Source organism: Heterodontus francisci, chromosome 11 (assembly GCF_036365525.1).
Source record: "Heterodontus francisci isolate sHetFra1 chromosome 11, sHetFra1.hap1, whole genome shotgun sequence".
Lineage (NCBI taxonomy): Eukaryota > Metazoa > Chordata > Chondrichthyes > Heterodontiformes > Heterodontidae > Heterodontus > Heterodontus francisci.
In genome coordinates, this window is record NC_090381.1 from 96,251,400 (window position 1) to 96,272,516 (window position 21,117).

General features: G+C 39.0%; 1 protein-coding gene across 3 annotated transcripts in view; it reads left to right on the forward strand.

Moving 5' to 3' along the window:
* Positions 1-21,117, forward strand: part of u2surp (U2 snRNP-associated SURP domain containing) — a 105,407-nt gene that overhangs the window by 48,464 nt on the left and 35,826 nt on the right. For 2 of the 3 annotated variants that reach the window (XM_068042589.1, XM_068042590.1), the window contains exons 8-17: positions 436-468; positions 555-637; positions 4,917-5,082; positions 6,404-6,612; positions 8,929-8,972; positions 17,048-17,152; positions 17,284-17,350; positions 17,440-17,597; positions 19,585-19,747; positions 20,379-20,458. In XM_068042589.1, coding sequence (XP_067898690.1) covers positions 436-468; positions 555-637; positions 4,917-5,082; positions 6,404-6,612; positions 8,929-8,972; positions 17,048-17,152; positions 17,284-17,350; positions 17,440-17,597; positions 19,585-19,747; positions 20,379-20,458 — 1,108 coding nt within the window. Of the gene's footprint in view, positions 1-435; positions 469-554; positions 638-4,916; positions 5,083-6,403; positions 6,613-8,928; positions 8,973-17,047; positions 17,153-17,283; positions 17,351-17,439; positions 17,598-19,584; positions 19,748-20,378; positions 20,459-21,117 lie in introns of those variants that run through there. The other variant, XM_068042591.1, reaches the window with a different exon arrangement.

Consider the following 21,117-nt stretch of genomic DNA (forward strand, 5'->3'; position numbering starts at 1 on the left):
CAGTGTCCACTTCGGTGGCCTTCATTTGCCACTTGTAACTTGTTGAATTTTACTCATTGGTTGGAAAATATTGTACCTAACTTCCTGTTTTTTTTTAAAACTTGTGTACATAAAATCAGTGTTACAAATGCCAGTTGTCGAGTACATTTGGCAGTGGACTGGCATTAAGTGTGGTAAACACAAGAAAAATTGTAACACATTTTATGCTTGAGTGAGGAATTTTATCCAGTGAGTGTTTGATTCATTGGAGTGGAAAGGAAGTAGTTTGGTCTGTTGGAATTCTGTGTTTGGATCTGATTTGTATTTGCACTAAATGGTCTTTGCAATTTCTGTGGTCAGTACTGCTGATTTGTGGTTGCAGTACATTTTTTTACTTTAAGTCTCGTACATATTTGAAAGTACAACACATTGAAAAAAAATTGTCTCTCTTTTCAGCGGAGTCTTCGAGGAGAAACAGGCAAACAAATGGTAACTATTACATCATATTTTGGGAATGTTTAACTTTTTCATGTATGATTTTGAAAGTTTTATTGAGAATTTGTTTTGTCTTTTAGCACTTGAGGAATTTACTCCTGGTTCACATGATGCAGGCGATCCAACTACTACTAATTTATATATCGGTAACATCAATCCGAAGGTAAAATATTTTTAATTCTAAGTGGCCAAAGCACCCGAGAAAGACGCGTTCACAGTTTAAATCAGAATTCTAAATTAATTATATTTGTGTGGAAAAATGCACAGTCTTGTTTTTTTTTATTCATTCATGGGTTGTGGGCATCGCTGACCAGGCCAGCATTTATTGCCCATCCCTAATTGCCCTTGAGAAGGTGGTGGTGAGCTGCCTTGAACCACTGCTGTCCATGTGGGGTAGGTACACCCACAGTACTATTAGGAAGGGAGTGCCAGGATTTTGACCCAGCGACAGTGAAGGAACAGTGATGTAGTTCCAAGTCAGGATGGTGTGTGACTTGGAGGGGAACTTTCGGGTGTTGGTGTTCCCATGCATTTGCAGCCCTTGTCCTTCTAGTTATTAGATGGCGCGGGTTTGGAAGGTGTTGTCTAAGGAGCTATGGTGCATTGCTGCAGTGCATCTTGTAGATAGTATGCACTGCTGCCACTGTGCGTCAGTGGAGGGAGTGAATGTTTGTAGGTGGGATGCCAATCAAGAGGGCTGCTTTGTCCTGGATGGTGTCGAGCTTCTTGAGTGTTGTTGGAGCTGCACCCATCCAGGCAAGTGGAGAGTATTCCATCACACTCCTGACTTGTGCCTTGTAGATGGTGGACAGGGTTTGGGGAGTCAGGAGGTGAGTTACTCGCCGCATGATTCCTAGCCTCTGACATGCTCTTGTAGCCATGGTATTTATATGGCTTCTCCAGTTCAGTTTCTGGTCAATGGTAGTCCCTAAGATGTTGCTAGTGGGGGATTCAGCGATGGTAATGCCATTGAATGTCAAGGGGAGATGGTTAGATTCTCTCTTGTTGGAGATAGTCATTGCCTGGCACTTGTGTAGCGCGAATGTTACTTGCCACTTATCGGCCCAAGCCTAGATATTGTCGAAGTCTTGCTGCATTTCTACACAGACTGCTTCAGTGTCTGCGGAGTCACGAATGGTGCTGAACATTGTGCAATCATCAACGAACATCCCACTTCTGACCTTATGATTGAAGGAAGGTCATTGATGAAGCTGCTGAAAATGGATGGGCCTTGAACGCTACCCTGAGGACCTTTTGCTGTGATGTCCTGGAGCTCAGATGATTGACCTCCAACAACCACAACCATCTTCCTTTGCGCTAGGTATGACTCCAACCAGCGGAGGGTTTTCTCCCTGATTCCCATTGACCTCAGTTTTGCTTGGGCTCCTTGATGCCATACTCGGTCAAATGCTGCCATGATGTCAAGGGACATCACCTCACTTCTTGAGTTCAGCTCTTTTGTCCATGTTTGAAGCAAGGCTGTAATGAGGTCAGGAGCTGAGTGGCCCTGGCGGAATCCAAACTGAGCGTCACTGAGCAGGTTATTGCTAAGCAAGTGCTGCTTGATGGCACTGTTGATGATACCTTCCATCACTTTACTGATGATTGAGAGTAGGCTGATGGGGCGGTAATTGGCCGGGTTGGACTTGTCCTGCTTTTTGTGTACAGGACATACCTGGGCAATTTTCCACATTGCAGGGTAGGTGCCAATGTTGTAGCTGTACTGGAACAGATTGGCTAGGGGTACGGGAAGTTCTGGAGCACAGGTCTTCAGTACTATTGCTGGAATATTGTCAGGGCCCATAGCCTTTGAAGTATCCAGTGCTTTCAGTCATTTCTTGATATCACGCGGAGTGAATCAAATTGGCTGAAGTCTGGCAACTGTGATGCTGGGGACTTCAGGAGGAGGCAGAGATGGATCATCAACTCAGCACTTCTGGCTGAAGATTGTTGCAAATGCTTCAGCCTTATCTTTCGCACTGATGTGCTGGGCTCCCCCATCATTGAGGATGGGGATATTTGTGGAGCCACCTCCTCCAGTTAGTTGTTTAATTGTCCACTGCTATTCACGGCTGGATGTGGCAAAGCTTGCATCTGATCCGTTGGTTATGGGATCGCTTAGCTCTGTCTATCACATGCTGCTTATGCAGTTTGGCATGCAGGTAGTCCTGTGTTGTAGCTTCACCAGGTTGACACCTCATTTTGAGGTATGCCTGGTGCTGCTCCTGGCATGCTCTCCTGCACTCTTCATTGAACCAGGGTTGGTCTCCTGGCTTGATGGTAATGGTAGAGTGGGGGATATGCCAGGCCTTGAGGTTACAGATTGTGGTTGAGTACAATTCTGCTGCTGCTGATGACCCACGGCGCCTCATGGATGCCCAGTTTTGCATTGCTAGATCTGTTCAAAATCTATCCCATTCAGCACGGTGGTAGTGCCTCACAACGCGATGGACGATGTCCTCAATGTGAAGGCGGGACTTCGTCTCCACAAGGACTGTGCGGTGGTCACTCATACCAATACTGTCATGAACAGATGCATCTGCGGCAGGCAGATTGGTGAGGACGAGGTCAAGTATGTTTTCCCCACTTGTTGGTTCCCTTACCACCTGCCGCATACCCAGTCGAGCAGATATGTCCTTTAGGACTCGGCCAGCTCGGTCAGTAGTGGTGCTACCGAGCCACTCTTGGTGATGGACATTGAATTCCCCAGCCAGAGTACATTCTGTGCCCTTGCCATCCTCAGTGCTTCCTCCAAGTGGTGTTCAACATGGAGGAGTCCTGACTCATCAGCTGAGGGAGGGTGGTAGGTGGTAATCAGCAGGAGGTTTCCTTGTCCATGTGTAACCTGATGCCATGAGACTTCATGGGGTCCGATGTCGATGTTGAGGACTCCCAGGGCAACTCCCTCCCTACTGTATACCACTGTGCCGCCACCTCTGCTGGGTCTGTCCTGCCGGTGGGATAGGACATACCCGGGATGGTGATGGCAGAGTCTGGGACATTGTCTGTGAGGTATGATTCCGTGAGTATGACTATGTCAGGCTGTTGCTTGACTAGTCTGTGGGATAGCTCTCCCAACTTTGGTACAAGCCCCCAGATGTTAGTAAGGAGGACTTTGCAGGGTCGTCAGGGCTGGATTTGCCATTGTCGTTTCCGGTGCCTCGGTCAATGCCGGGTGGTCTGTCCGGTTTTGTTCCTTGTCAGATCTTATTGATAGAATCCATCCATTCAGTCTGGCTGTCTGGTATTTGAGTGGTTTGTGGTAAATGTGTGGCTGTGTCTGTGTGCTTGTCAGGTGTAATGCTTGCATTTGGCTTGCTAGCTCAATGCTGCTGGTTTACCAATTCACAGTTTCCACCCCCCCCCCCAATTCCTCCTGCATGTCTGTCTACCTACTTTGAGCTCCATTGACTTTTTAGGTCGCTTTGTACAAATCAAGTTTTTATTGATGTACTTTGGTTACAAAAAAATTGAGGATTCATGTCATAAACTAAAGGGGGCACCCAAAAGGCCAGTTGAGGTCATAGTGGGTGATGGAAGTGAAAGATGGAAGAGCCAGAGGAGAATGTCTCTGCATTCCAAGATTTGGAAAGGGGAAAAAAGAAGCAAGCAGCAAAGAAATGCAGGCATGAAATGAATATTAAAATGGGGGGGGGAAAAAAATGAAAGAGGGAGGCTCATGAGAACAGAGCTTAATACAGAAGGGAGGGACTTGGAGAAGGAGGAAAACAAAAGAGGAAGAGTCCTCAAAATAGAATAAAAAGCTAGTATCAGTAATGATTGCTTGGTAATTACTGGATTGTTATTAAAAAAAATCCATGTTTCACTAATATCCTTTAGGAAAGGAGATCTGCCATATTTACCAAGTCTAGCCTACATGTGACTCCAGACTTTCAGCAGTGTGGTTGTTCAACTGCCATCTGAAGTGGCCTCTTCGTTGTTAAGAAGGCAGCTCACTATCACTTACTCAAGGGCACTTCGGGGTGGGAAATTTTGGCCTTGCCAGTGATGCCCATGTCCTGGAAATGAATTTTTAAAAAACTGTAAAAATAAAAAAATTCTAGTGATGAAGTTAGAAAACTTGAGTGGTCCATATAGGCAGAATGTACAGTATAAAATACTTGTGCCCATGTATAGGAAACAGGAATTTAAAAAAAGTTAACGCCAAAATAATTATAGGAGCACCAAATGGTTAAAAAAATAAGCTTTTGTGTTTTGGTGCCTTTTAAGTAGGCGAAATCTGTATTTATTTGAAGCCACTTAATAAATCTAGCATGATACATCAATTGTATTCTCTCAGAACATGAACCTGAAATGTTTGAAATTATTGTTGCAAAGGATTTATACTGGTGAGAAGTTATTTTGCTGCTTTGTAGCAAATGATTTTTATCTAATCACTAAATTTAGTTGGCTTACACAAAATGTTTCATTCTGATGTACAGATGAATGAAGAAATGCTATGTCAGGAGTTTGGACGCTTTGGCCCCTTGGCTAGTGTTAAAATTATGTGGCCCCGAACAGAAGAAGAAAGAGCCAGAGAAAGAAATTGCGGATTTGTGGCTTACATGAACAGGAGAGATGCTGAAAGAGCTTTGAAAAATCTAAATGGTGAGATGTTAGAAGTGAATTTAGTGTCTTGTTGGGTAAACTTGTATAGAAAGTAAATTATTTTTCAAAGTATAACTTTTTGTGTGATGATCAAGTTGAAGTGATGGGAAATAATTGACTTCTTCCGACACCCATATTCTGCACTATCTGGATTTATACATCTGAATCTACTTGTGTCTCACTTCTCTATCCTTGTGATAAAGCTTTGACTTCATCCACAGTTGCTGTGATGCATCATTGTCTGCCCCTCTTTGCAGTTGCTACTGCTGTGTCTTACGCTCATTCTGAGCAATACACTGCACTTGGATGGATTTGCTGGCTTTGTGATCTGTTATCTAGCTGGAGTATTACCAGTGGTTTGAATTACTGTTGTCAGTCAGCAGGTTGTTCTGGAGTTCTGCTTACTCATTGCATTCTGTGGGAAGCAAGAGATGTTTAGGCTTCCCCAGCCCACCTTGGAGCAATCCAACAGAGTCCTTGCAAAGGCTCTCAGGTGTACTTGAGTCGTGTACTAGCAACCAATGGGGTGTAGAAATCTAAAGTCTCTCAGAACGCTAGCAGGTTAAATTATTCTCCCATCGCATTGCAGAAGTATTGGTTGCTGTAGTGGCTTTTCGCGCGCTTGCCTGAGTCCTTATCTGTGGTTGCAGAGACAAATGAGAAATAGAGGTAAAAACTGAAGGTGCAGAGGAAAGATATATACCAGAAGAGTGAAGGACTAGGGTGAGGGGAACAGAAATGGAGAAGAGACTGAAGTGAAAGAAAAAGGAGAAAGACAGGCGGAGGTGAAAGTGGTATTTCAACAAAACTCGGTTGAAATAAGCATGGTGTTTCATCAGGATTTGGGCTGATTCAGACAATTGAATCGTATTCAGTGGATTCATTAGTTATGACGCATGGATGCGCCCATTGCTGCAAAAGGCTGGACAACTCAATTGTAACCCATAATACTGCAGTGGTTCTAGGTGCTAGAGGAAACCTAAAATGGGGCTTTTAGTACAAAGTAGAAGTGGTTGCAAAGCATGCACTGATTGGAGGCTGGCTGCTTAATCAAAGGAAGAAATTAAAAGTATCTCTGGCAATCTTGCTTCCTAAGAACTGGTTTTAGAGTATTGGTAGAATTACAAAAATTATTTGTCCTCATTCTTTGTCGACTGCAGATGCAGGGAGAGCATACAAGGGGTAGGAGCGAAACATAACTTCTAAAAGTAGATTAGACGCCTTCAAAATAAAACAAAATATAATGCCGTTCAACAGTTTTAAGTAGGCAACACTTAATACTGCATCTGTACTTCAATTCACGAAGTTTGATCTCTTTCAGGGAAGATAATTATGGAATTTGAAATGAAGCTGGGCTGGGGTAAGGCTGTGCCCATTCCACCTCACCCAATTTATATTCCGCCTGCTATGATGGAGTTGACGCTACCACCACCCCCATCAGGGCTACCTTTCAATGCCCAACCACGAGAGAGGCTAAAGAACCCCACCACTCCAGTGATGCCACCGAAAAATCAAGATGACTTTGAAAAGGTAATTTAAAAAGACTAGGTGAGGACTCTGTCTGATTAGAAATCACTGCAGTTGAACTGTGCATATGTTTATTGTGATTTTAGTGTAGAATTTTTAATAGAAATAAAATTAATTTTATTGGAGAACTGTGCAATGTGATAGGGTTTTGTTAGATATGTCTTTATTGGTTAGCATATGTTTACTAGCATTTCTTCAGGGATAGAAATCAACTTTTTATGTTTTTGAACCAAATATTCTTATAACATCGGTTGCTGCAAAACATTTAAAATGGGAGTACTTATTTCAGCTAGGTAATAGCTGAGCCTGTAGATTGGCTTAAATATAGTTGATACAAGCCTTTACTTCAAGGCACTTAATTTTTACTTAAACTTCCACTGCAAGATATGGAAGGAAGAAAGAACTTGCGTTTATATAGCAGTTAAATATTTGCTCAGAACTGCAAGAGGTTATAAGAATTTAAGGCAAGGAATGAAACAAGACCATTCAACTCATCAAGCCGTTCCTTCCACAGACCATGCACAATTTGCCCTATTATGCATTCTGCCCATATCCTCGATGGAGGTCTGCAAAGTTTCTCTTTACTCAACAAAAGATAGCCGAGCAAACCTCTAGCCCTGTAACCCACACCCTTCATTCTTGAGCTGACTTTGAGGCCTTCATAATCCTAGCAGATGTAGCTGTGTTAAGTAGTGTTTCTCAAGATTGAAATCGATCCTCCAGTGAGGGAGGGCCAATTATTTAAACCCTTACCACATATTTTATCTTCCTATTTTAAATCTGGCCATGAGACAGAAAGCTTGCATTTAACTTTGTAGCTTTTATAAATCTATGACTTATTTCCTTCATTTATTCGTTCTTAATCACACCCCTCCACTTCTGCCTCTAAATATTTGGCGGGGCTTCACTTCCATCAGCTAGCCTTTTTCATTGAAAAAGATGTTGATGACTCCAACAACATATCAGTGTTACTTTGTAAGCTTGGCATGCATGAGCTGATTTTAAGCTTTTTTCCTAAGTACTACTACTTGGTATTCCTATCTCATGGCCTAGAGTGCAGACATTCAACATAGTTTATATTCAGCAGGTGTTGGTAAAAGCCCCTTAAGTGTAGTGATGGATTAGCTTCAGAAATAATGCTTGCCCACCTTTTGTGGGGACGGTTTTGCACAGGTTGCTAGACAATAAGAAAAACTCCAATGGGAGCTCTCATAGCAAAAAGAGGCTACTAGCAAATTTGAGGGTAGATTGTGGTTGGTTGGGGGGGGGGGGGGTTGTTTTAGTTGCTGAAATTTGTCTAGTTGGAGTTTCTTTTACAGTTTTCTCAACTCGTTATACTTTTGTCCACAAAGTCTATTCTGAATTGTAGTAGATAATTTTCACTTAAGCAGGTTCTATCCTGTTCCAGGCATTTGATAGGAAGATGTATTCTGACATTGAATTAATCATTTTAAAGTTAAAATGATTTTTATTCTTCTAACAAATTCAATAAGTAATATCAAGCAGCATCAAAGAATGTTGTGTGATAGTTTCCTAAAGTTTTGCCCGGTTGACTTTGTACATTTTTTTTTAGTATTTTGAATAGCTGTTTAGACATATTTGTCTTTTGACTTGCTTTGTGCATTAGGTCTGGGACAACATATAAGATTATTAATTGGGCACTTTTCTACATTAGAATGTTGGCCTACAGATGAGCTTCATTTAAAATTTATTAGTTTTATAATTGCAAAAGGCAATGCTAGACTGTACTATACTTTCAAAGGATGATGATGGGGTGGTAGAGGAAAGAGATGGGATATGTAGAGTGTGATTATTCTCAAGAAGGTGTAACCTGTAAGCCTCAAGAGTGAGTGGATTGATGTCACAAGTTGAATTATATGTATCCCACCACTTCCAAGTCGAGCACTCTGTGTTGACATATCAACATCATACATTAATAACCTAGATGCATTTGACATGCCTTCTGCCCATCAAAATAACTGAGTGTACCTCACCATTTAATATTCTTTGGATATGGTGTACAAAATATAAGCACCAGGAAAGGTTCCTATATCAGAGGTTTGTCCTAGTTCTAATTCCATTGCCATAGTCAAGACAAATATCTACAGTTATTTCTATCCCTGCTTTTCTATATTAGTGCATTTCAGTTGTCTTAAATACATGCTTATACTTTTAATTTGATGTGTCATTTATAACAGTATAAATGTTGGCTTCTTGAAGGTTTTTAAAATGCATATGTATTTATATATTTGTGTACTTGCTTAAGTTGCCAATACTCATATATCCTATCTTTATTATCTGATGTGACTTCATATACAGACTCTGTCGCACGCCATAGTCAAAGTGGTTATCCCAACAGAAAGGTACACGTTTCTTCATTCATTTTTCATTGCTGCTGATAGTGGAAAGTGTCCCTTGTATAAATTGACTTCTCACATGATTTGTCAATCATGTGCTTTGGGCTGAGTTTCTGGATAGCTGAGCAATGGTTCCCTTGAATGTTTGGGGCTACATCTGTGTAGTAGTTGCTTATAGGTTTTGTAATCGAGAATTCCTGTGTTACAGAACTTCTCACTCTGCCAGTTTACAGTGTTAAATTGGCAAGTTCAATACCTTGCTTAAGCTACAGGATGCGGGTACAAGATTCAGTTGCATTTCTGTTGGTTACAGTTTTCTATGCTTATGCCAAATTGGCTGCAATTTAAATTGTTTGGAGATAACATTGGTTTGTCCCTTTTAAATCTTGCTTGTGTTGTGCTCCATTTTAATGTGATGGTGAAGTTGAGAAATTGAGTGAGTCTTGCCATACATTTAAGCCATGTTATAAAAATTGAACTTGTGTTTACAATAGAGTTGTATGGATTTGGGTTTACTGTGTGCAGTATAATTGTCAATGCACGTAGTTGTATCTGGGTTGGATTGAATTTATCAAGGAGTTAGATGCAAAAGTCCTATTTTAGTTTGATGTTTTGAATATTTAATCCTAAATTTAAAAAAAAATCTATATTCAAGGTGCTTGCAAGCTAAATATCACTTATAAATTTGTTGGGAATTACAAAGTAAATTTAGTGAGATGGCTGCCTAACATGCATTTGACATTTTGCAGTTGATGTCTTTCTAAGTGCCAGCTGCTTGGGCTTGAATGTATTTAACCAGGGTACTTTAAGTCAAAATTGAAACACGTGGTTTATTGTGATGTGCCCTACATAGTGATTGCTGTCTCGATGAGATATGAAGCAGAATTTGTTAGATGATTGCTTCTATTTAATAACCGTGTTACGATATCAAGTGTGCAATTAAGTTTAATTTAGCTGGATGTGATATTGGTCAGAACTTTTAACCTTAAAACATTACTTTTCAAGTACCTTCAGCAAAATTTAGAATTACATCACGACCATTGACAATTCAGTTTAACGGAGATTGATCTATTATATAATTTTCATCAAAGTAGGTTAGACTACTTATATTTGGATAACTGAGAAATTAGCTTTGTATCTGAAATAACCGGTTGTTATCTGTCGTTAACTTGATATAGAGTAGGAGATCGGTAACCATTTTGAGGGAGGCAAGTTCAAGGCTCAGAGCAGTTATCTTCTATTTTGAATGCAGAATACCTTTTGCACCACAGTTTTCTATTGTAATCCTGTTGTCTTCAGACTATAGATTAAGTAGCATGTGTTTGATTTGTCTGTGTGGCTTTGCCTGTTTTGGGGGAGGGGTGTAGAAAGGTAGTGCTAAGGAATCTAATGGAGGCCCTTGCTCAACTGAACTAGAACTTTGCCTTGCACTGCACATTCATTAAAATTCTTAGTGAAGACCATCACCTGAATTTGACCATGTGATGGGCATTGATCTTTTAAATAAACTCTTCATGACGTTTGACCTTGGCCGTGGTGAGCAGCACAAGCTGAACTGCCTGTTGCAGCGAGGGACCTGAACAAAGCACCATGGAATGGATTGGGAAAGTATTCAGATTTTGAAGAGTCATTGGTACGATCAGCTTCATTGACTCTAGTTGAATTGTTTTTTTGAATCCTTTATTTGTTGGCTACCATGGTTAGGATTTTGGTTTCAGGAAAATAAAATCTGCACCATATACCTTTTAGCAACTTGTTGCTTAGATGAAAGGTTCTGGTTACATCGGGAAATCTTTCAATCGTATTGGCCCTAATATTTATTGCACTTTATGGTCATGCTGCCATCTTTTTAAATTTAAATTTTAGTTTCAACCAATTTTTGGCCATTTTAAGAAAGGAGGAGGATGCTAAGCTCTCCACACATGCACTTGCTCCCTAATGGTGATTTCTTGTCCTAAAAATTACTAACTGGAGAAATGTACTGAGGATGCCGAATGTTTCTCACCTGATTACAATACTAACCACACAACTTCTGTTTCATTTTAAAAGTGATGCTATTGCTTTCCAAGAATTAAAATCATGTACAGTGTAGATTTGATGTTTTTATGGCCAACAAAAAATGGATACTGATCTTCAAGTATTAAGAAAGCATCAATGAATAAAAATGGTTTGATGAATGTATGTTTTATATTGATTACTTTTCAGAGCAACATAGTAGTTCATGGACACTTGCATGTTTCACTAAGTCAACTTGGGCATGGTGTGATTGGAACGAGCTTGGACAAAATACTTGCATTTCTTAAATTACAATAATTCCTCCCCTCCCCTCACTCCTAACAAAAAATACAGTCAAAACTATACTTAATACATTTCTTCTATCAGATATTTTAGAGGAACGTATGAGTTTTTAGATTTTGATGTTTTTGCATATTTTTGTAATTTCAAAAGGGATGGCTATGGGGAATGTGATGCCCAGATGAATGAGTTGTGTTATTGAATACTTCAGAACCAATAGGTGAATAAATTTTTTGAGTATTTGAGTGGGTTTAAATGACAGTCTTTTGGTGGCTGAAATTAAATGTTGATCAAGCTATCTGTTTGACCTTAATGAGTTGGGGATGTCATTCAAAATATTAGTACCTGGGCACTGTTTGATTTTTTTTTTAGAAAAATCTAAAACTTGAAACCAGCTGACTGGACTGTAACAGTCGTTGCACAGGTATGGTTTTAGTGCCTTGGTCCTAAACTCGTATTCATTTTCTTGAGATAAATTTATTACATGTGGTATATATTAACATACTGTAGGTTTTCTTTGCCATAGTTTTGAGAGAATGGTTTTGAGTAAGGATATTTCTGTTTAAAATTATAGAAGCCAGCAGGTGGAAGTTTAGATATCCAAATCAAATGCAATTTGCAACTGTATCACATGGAGAAACTTGAAATAAAAAATTCTTGTTGAGTATCTGGTAGTTAATTTTATCTGTATCCTGAAATTGGTAATTTCCAAGGATGGTAAGCCATTTTAGTTTGCAAAGAGAACTGGCTTTTTGTTTACTGGCGTGGCTTCCGTCAAAACTCCAGTACTTTATGTATTGGTACAGTTCCTAATAACTAAAGGAGAATATGGCTGTAGGATAAGTACTTTACATTAGAAGTACTTAATTTTTTTAATTGTATTCTTCCCCACACCACACAATGAATCCCCATTATTTTCAGTGTGTCTTGGAATGTTATAGGAGCCCCACGATGGTACATTGTGGATTTGCACCTTCTAACTCCACATGGTAAATTCCAAATCTTACTGCTGCTGGTGGGGGGAAGCGACAATAAATGAAGTCTAGGGACTTTGTATGCAGAATGGGAAGTTGGTGGGAGAATCCCGTCAAGCAGTTGGTGCTCGTAAGACGCTCACATAGTGATGACCAATATTGATAGAGACCTTGGAGTAGATTCTCTAAACATCTCAGCTAGGGAATGTTGTGTGGTGCGGGGGAGGGAATAAAAGAGGAATAAAAAATTCAGAAGTGGTTGAAAACATTTATTTGTAAATAATTAGGTTGGGACTCCTGTGTGATCCATGTGAATGGGAGACAAAGAATGTATTAATACTTTGAGGTGAGGATTAAATGTAACCAGCAAAGGAGAAGGTTCTTTACATTTAGTGTATTGGCCTGTGTAGTTATTTTAAATTGATATGAATGAACCAGTTTTTATGACGTCTGACTCCTTTTTGTTGTGTTGCAAAAATTCGGTGATAATTGCTTTTGAATTTCCATTTCCGATGTTCTTGACTAGATTCACATAACTATTAAATCGAGACAACTTTTTTGCTGTCCTGCTTAATAGTTATGCATGTAACTAAGTAGACTAAAAAGTAATTTGTCTTTTGACCTTTACTAATAAGATTCCTGCAATGTATAATTTGATAGAATATGGCAGGTTTTTTGCTTCAATAGCAAAATATACTTCCTCGGTTCCACTATTTTCCTTTTTAAAAAAAAAAAATGATGAAAGAAGTTTAATTCGCTCTCTGCTTTCTCATGGGGCATCCCAACTTTGGATTGCAAATTTGTCAAGCAGCTATGGGCTCAGTCAGCAAGTGTAGTCAATCATTTCAGAACAGGATGGACTTTGCTGATCCTGTAGCAGTTTCCTTTTTTAGTTCAACACAGGCTATGTTCTGCTATGTACTTGGCTGGTGGTGAACTACAAAGTGCCTTAACTCAGGGTCTTGCACAGAGAGATGTGCCAGTCCCCCTTAACTCGGCCTGCAACTGACACAACTGAGTAGATTCACAAAATATAGCGTATCAGAATGAGAGGCTTCGGGTAGGGCATTAACAGGAAGTGTAGTCCACCAGGTCCTTTTTATTTAATTATCCTACTGTTAAATGTATACTTTTAAAGGGGAGGGAGTACTTTTTATCAGACTACTTCATTTAATTGGCACTAATATGGTGATGCAGGATTTTTTGGAGGGGAGTATCAGATATGGTATGGCGACCTTAAATCCTCAATTTTATTGACTATATATTTAAACTATAACTTTTACAGTATAATAGGCTGGTACCTCAAATAGTAGGCACTGCACTCAGGAACTGAGCTCTGACAGCTGGCCCACCAAGTAGACTCATGCCTCCACAAAGCATTCCATCTTGGAAGGAAAGTCTGATCTGCAGTAATCCTTCTCCTCCTCTCTCCCTGTGGGATCCTGCTGAATTATAAAACTAATTGTGTAATCATAGAACTGTGCTCCAGGCAACTGGAGTGAAAATCGATCCCCCGAATTCCCAATTCTATAGTACAAAAATGAGTTAGTAAGTGGCACTGTTGGCATAGGATTGGCAAGGGCATCAGTGGTGATGAGAAACTAATTATTTTTACTCTGTTTCCATCACCCCAGTCTTGCAGGCTTTTGTATGTCCTTAACTTTAGCAGTTACGTATGTGTAATTAAGCAGGAGCTTCTATTTTATTCATTTCTCCAGTGCTAGACCATGCCTGCCACCTCCAAGGTGGGATGTAACCTTCTGACATCACTAATACTTATTAACCTGGGAGTGTGGAATTTAGTATTTTTAGATATGTCGGCTAGTCAGATGCTGAATGTTGTCTTGCTGAAATTTGCTGCTCTATAACGTAAGGAAGTTGTCAGTATATAAAAATGTTTAATTAGCTCAGAAACCCCCCTTTTTAATTTCTAATAATCTTCAAACTCTGACCTGAAGCAGCTCTTGGTTATTAGAGTTTCTTTTCCTGAAAATGATAATCACAGTTCAGATTAATCTATAATTGAGAGATTCTGTTTATAAGAATGAACTTCACGTTATGCTTGCTCAGTGGTTCAAAGATTACTTCACACGTAGATATGCCCACTAGCTGCCTGGTTTTAAACAAACCAGCCTTCAGGGTTTGATATATGTTTGAGAATTGATGGCCTTTGAAATGCACAGTGTACAATATATCACAACTCCAGTATTGTCTAGCTGGTTGCTTCAGTTACGCATTTAATCTGAACAGCAACTGTTTGTAAAATTACCGTATTTTATCCTAAAATGAAGGGACAATTTTTCCCATGACGAGTCGTCACAGAATAATGGGTGAGGGAGATATAAAAAGTTTCTTCACAGGAGTTCTTGAAACATGGCATGCTGAGGTAGACTCAGATTTAAAAGTGGGAGAATTTGAAAAGGACGTCTGTAAAAGGATATGTGGGAAAGCAAGGAAATTGTGATAGAGTAGAGAGCTCCAGTTGAAGAAATGGCCTAGGCATGATGGGTTGAATGGCCTCCTTCTGTACTCTAATTTCTGTGAATTTCAAAAAACATTTAAATGATGCTGCAATGCTGCTGGGGTGGAACAGCTTTATATTTGTTATGGGTGGTAGTTAGCTGTATAAATGATCAAGTTAAGTATTCAAATTAAAATATTCTGTGAGGCACCAGTAATCTAAATTTAGATGGATTTTCTCTCCCAGTGGTGTTCCAGAGCTGTAATCAAGCTTCCAGAGTATGCATTGCTACTGTTTTCAGGATTATACATTGGTGTCATTCATTTCTTTAAAAGTTATAGAAATATGGCCATCTAAAATTGTTTCAACACCTGAGCTTGCAAGAAGCCAGTTGGTGATCAGATCAATTAGTGCTGACCAGTTGGCTTTTTGGAGTGGCAATTTAAGGTAGGCCATCACTGATATTTAAGCAGTTGTTATACCTGCAAATGGCCTGATGGTGGGAGACTTATTCTGAAAATTATTTTAGAACACTAGAAGACAAGCTAATAAATCAACCATCGTAAAACTCCTCCAATGAACTGAGAGTAATTGTGGTTGAATAGTGTTTTAGTAGATTGATCATAGGCAAAGACTGCTCCACTAAGTTGAACAGTAAAATCAAATCAATTTGAATGATATCACAGTTATGATCCCGCTAGGGACCGTTCTCTTTTAAAAAGAGAAACTCAAGTTCCTAGTTATTACAGAAAAAATTATGATTTCACATTTTAAGATTTCACATTTTAAACAAAAAAACTTTATAAGAGTTAAACAAAACACTACCAAACACTACAATTTGGAAACAATTATATTTTAAACATAAAATCTTTACAGAACATGAAGTTATATGCGTTAAACCCTAAATCTCAACAGACGCTCCTGTTTGACTGTTACTTCCACCGCAATAATTCTCCAAAATGTTACTGGATCTTGGTTTGTTCACTTCTCCTGGGACCCATCAAAAGTGTACCACAGCTCTTGAGAATTCACTTCGATTTCCGTAATTTCTCAGCTGTCTTCCAAGGTTTGAGATTTTCTGGGGATCTAGCTTCGGCTAGGCAAATCCTGCAACACCTCACACTAGATTTCTCAGCTTGAGCAAGGGCTGCCTCAAAACAGAAACATCCCTGGTTCCTGATGGCCTCTTTGCTCTTGAGTCCAAATGACTTCCAAAAGACAGCTGCTTTTCCAAAAGCAACTGACTGTGTCAGCAAGCACACAGATCAAAAAAATCAACAGGCTCCCCCCGTGTCTTTTATCTCCATGGCGACGTGGTACATCTGGGATGTCCCTGATAGCAATTTAAACTACTTATTTCCAACTTTAAACCCCTGAATGAGGTAGCTGCAGACACAGTCTCCTTCAACAAGAGGGACTCCCGTTGTTTATATACTTCTCAATATGAACTTACTAAATAAACATGGGATACCCTTTGATTTGTAATCGCTCGAGGTTTGTTTACCAGCTTCTCAAAATGGGTGTTTTCATTTGTCGTGCATTAAAAAAAAATCAATTTCCAAATTAAAAATGATCTTTAGAAAAATGATACAAACCATGAACCAGGCGATTGTTAACAATGTGCTTTTTTAAACTTAGATTCTACAAATGGCATTTATTAGAGACGCTATAAACAGTTCACTCTGGTTTCAAAACCTGGTTACAGGTTTAAACCTTGCCTTTGTAGGAGCATTACCATGCTTTTTATGTGTTTTGTTTTTAATCAGTTGCATCTTTTACTAGCCATCAAAGCCTGGAAAGTAATGCATACAAACTGTTATAATTTAACTGTAGCATGTGTGAAACATCGTCCTGTCCACTTTTCTACAGTATGTTCTAGAAATTTGGATGCCTGTTGGTATTAAAACCCTTCATTTAAGACACCATTAATTGAAGTATATTTAAAAATAACTTCCCTTTTCACATTTATTGACTAGAGAACTGCTTGATTTAAAAAAAAATAGTATAGTTAGCTTCACTGATAGGACCAATAAAGTGTTTTCGCGTGAGCTATGGGTGTTACTTGGGCACACTATAGTTCAGAACTATTTTTCGAGAACAAAATGTGGACCAGATAAATTTTGGCATTGCAAATGAAAATGTTGGGTTTATGTATTGAACAGAATCTAGCCTTTTGCTTCCGGGTTGGTCACCAAAACCGATTTAAAATGCTGCTTAGATTACTAAGCTTGGCGATGAAAAGTACCTGCCTGTTGTGTTTTTGAAAATCATTTATTATATAGATTCGTTCTTTAGCTTGTTAAGATGGTGTTCTCTTTGTGAATGGATTATCTTGATTTTGTTTTGTTTAGGAACTTGCTGTGTGTTATTCATCGGATGATCGAATTTGTGGTGCGTGAGGGACCTATGTTCGAAGCCATGATTATGAACAGAGAAATTAACAACCCCATGTTCAGGTTTTTATTTAATTCAATATCATTGAATTACTTATCATTTGCTTAGCAAAAATCATAGTTTAAAAAAAAAGAAATTTTAAGCAACTTTAGCATGCAGAAGTTTGTAAGAAATAATATTGTATTTTTTCCAGATTCCTTTTCGAGAATCAAAGCCCAGCCCATGTTTATTACAGATGGAAATTGTATTCAATACTACAGGTATGTTAGCTTAATACTTCTGAAATACTAAATATTTACAAATAAAGATTCCGCAATACTGATCTGTCTAATTGTTACTTGTTTAACAGGGAGATTCACCAACCAAGTGGCGAACTGTGGATTTCCGCATGTTCAAGAATGGGTCATTTTGGCGACCGCCACCTCTAAATCCATACTTACAAGAAATATTAGAAGAAACAGAGTCACGTGTAGAAGAGAATGTGAAGAAGGGGCAGCTGAAAGAAGAGTAAGTTATACAAGTGTCTCTGCTCTATTTACTAGTGTTATGAAAAAATTTTATGGTTGACTTACCATATTGTAAAACAGCTGCTAAAGTTCCCTAGAAGTTAAGGAAATTGAGCATGAGAGAATATAGCAACTCCTGATTGAATCATAGCAATGTCTTCAATATAGGGATAAGTGACTGTAGTCAAGATTTTACTCAAGTCCTTGCATACTAGTTCTGTGCTGCATGTTTCTTGTGTTTTTACAGTTTATCAAACATTTAATGCATGTCAGTATGACATTTTTATATTGGCCTATGCTAACTTTTCACACAATGAACCAATCAGATTATTGCAGTTCATTATCAGATAGTTCCCAGGTTATCTTCCACACTAGGCATTATTCCAGTTCTGCTACCTCACTGGCACACAGGCTTGCCTTGAATATTCCAGCCTAACTCCTGCTGTTCTCCCACTGAGCTCTTTCACTTCATCCTTTCTTTGTTTTGGTATTAGGTGTGCCCTGGCCATGTCCTGTACTCTGTTCTTCATCTCCATGTCACTCTACCCAGTTACTGCTCATCTTGAAGATGAAATAAAAACAGAAAATCCTGTAGAAACTCAGCAGGACAGGCAGCATCTGTGCAGAGGGAAACTGAGTCAATGCTTTGGGTCGATGATCTGTCAGAAGCACTTGGAGATTTAACAGTTTATAAGCAAGTTACAGAGCCAGTGGAAAGATAGGGGAAGTGAGGTAAAAACAAAAGGAAAGGTCTATAATAGGGTGCAGGGCAGGAATGATTAAATGACAAAAGGGGTGATAGTGCAAGGCAAAAGGGGGTGGTAATGAACTCTTGGAAACCCATATCTTCCTTTTTGTCCATTACCACCCCCATTTGACATGCACCATTGTCGCCTTTGTCATTTATTAATTCGTGCCCTGCACCTTATCTCAAATCTTCCCCTTTATTCTTTCCCGTACTGCCACCACCACCCCCCGACCCCCCCCCACCACTCCACTTCCTATAAGCTGTTAAAGCTCTTAGCCTTTCATCAGAACTGGAAGTTGTTATCGACCTGAAATCGTAACTCTGTTTCTCTCTCCACAGATGCTGCCTGATCTGCTGAGTGTTTCCAGCATTTTCTATTTTTATTTTCCAGCACCTACAATATTTTGCTTAATAGTGTTAGCTCATACCCAGCCACTGCGAAAGTGTGGATTCTGTCAGGATGCCCCTGCCATCATGCTTATTTAACTGCCTTCTAAACTTCATCCTTGAACTGACACTCATTTCCACGAGATCCTCACTGCCTTTGCACTCGGATTCTCCCCATTTCCAAGCCTTTGCACAAATCTGCCTTCCCCTCATTTGATGGAAACACTTCCCAGCACTCCTCAATCTGTCACTAATGAATTGGGAAATCAGTCAGTCAATGGGTAAAAGTTTTTTTTTGCATGATTTAGTTTAGTGAATGCTGTGTACTCCTTATGATTCAGTCACTTCTTGTGCTTAAAATATTAATTATCCATTCATTTGAATTAAGCAAAAATAATGCAGCAAAATGATAATTTAGTATTAAAAATTGAACTGCCAGGTAACTTTAATTAAGCAGCTGAATTAAGAGTACACTGTACCAAGATTAGAATGGGAATCCCAAATGAGTTGCTGTTGCCTGTCATTATATCAAGTTGACATCTGGTGGCTTGAAAAGAAACAGCACCTTGAAATGATGTATGAAATGTATTTCCCTGGAATGCTGAAACAGTTGCTTAGTTCAAAGGTGCATTTTTAATGTGTTATAATAAATCTGTTATTATTGACCATTGGAAAATATTATTTCACTTCCAATGAACCAAAAATAACGATTGTTTTCTGACAATTGACAGTTATCAAAAAACTTGACACAAATTTTGTTCAAAATTGTACTTCAAGCTTCCTAATTATAAGGAGTTATATAGAAGATTATCTTTTATTATAATTGTGTAAAATATTTTCGATTTCATTTTAGTCAAAGGGATAAATTGGAGGAGCTCTTGCGGGGACTGACCCCACGCAAAAATGACATTGGTGATGCTATGGTGTTCTGCCTGAATCATGCTGAAGCTGCTGAAGAAATTGTGGAATGTATTGCCGAATCTTTGTCCATATTGAAGACTCCATTACCTAAAAAGGTTTGTTCTATCTAACTGTAGTAGATATGACATCATCCTGAAATCCTTTTGAAAAATACACTTGTAATATACCCAATATTTTTGGCTGCCAGGGTGCAGAGTTTTTGCAGTACTACCTATAAATTCTTATCACTGGCTCATTCATTTGCATTATACTTGGACACTTTTTGTATATGGCTTGATACCAATTTACTTGGCTTCTAAATAAGGGTTAGAAATTTGTGGATAAAAGAGCAGCTGCTTCATGATATACAGTTGACCTCCAAAGTTATGGTTTTGGACAAGTCAGTAACGTTCTTATTTAAGAGCCAAAATTATCTAGAGTCTTGCTTGTTTGCAAGGTCAGTTTGGTATTAACTTCATCTGAAGTGATTAAACTAGTGAATACAATCCATAAGGTAGATTGCCTACTGCATGAATTAACTATTGGAGTATGGTTTAAACTGTTCGAGATGCTAGTTAGGTAAGACAGTGTTAAGTCTGTGTCCTCAAGGTGTTTCTTTTTGACAGCTTAAGAGAATTGAAGGGCTGCATTATTATCTGTTAGCACTTTCATCAGGTTTTGTGCCACAACAATATATTTAAAACCAAACCAATCATTTTATTTTTAAAATCACTTTTTTTATTCCAGATTGCTAGGCTTTATTTGGTGTCCGATGTATTGTACAATTCTTCTGCTAAAGTTGCAAATGCCTCGTACTACAGAAAATTGTAAGTATTCATGCTTACTCAATTTAAGATTTCATCCAATTATCTATTTTAGTGTCTTTGTGAATAATTAAATGGGAAGCTGCTTCCTGGGTATGTTATGACATGCCCTATTCAAAGTACTGCAGTAGCACCTTGCATTTCTATAGTACTACTACCATACAGAAGATGTTCAAGAGCTTTTTGGAGCAGTGGAAAAAAAGTAGCTGTCAAGAAGGAGGAAAAGAGACAGAAGGAGGTGTTGCCAAAAGTATAATTCACAAAGAGGGTTTTTAGAAGGCCTTTGAAATGGGGGAAGGAGGTGGTAGGCAAGAAGATTGAGGGAGTGAGTTCCATATGCGAGTATTTTCTGGTAATCTGTATGTGAAGAAATTGGTAGCACACCAGTTGCACAATCTTTCTGGGCTTCCATCAGTATTGTCCTTTAGTCTTATTCAGAAAGGTTTTTTCAACTTTGTAGGGTAAACTAATTATCCAGAACATGAGTCTGCCAATACTCAGCATTTTCAGCATTTGTGCATTGTTAGGCCAGGTTCATCTATTGGATAGATGTGATGGTATCTTGTATTTATCTTGCAGAAAGTTTAATGCAGCAGTCAAACTTGCAGTTCAGCTGACATTTGAGTATCGACAGCAGGCCTTTTCACAGGCATACAAACATG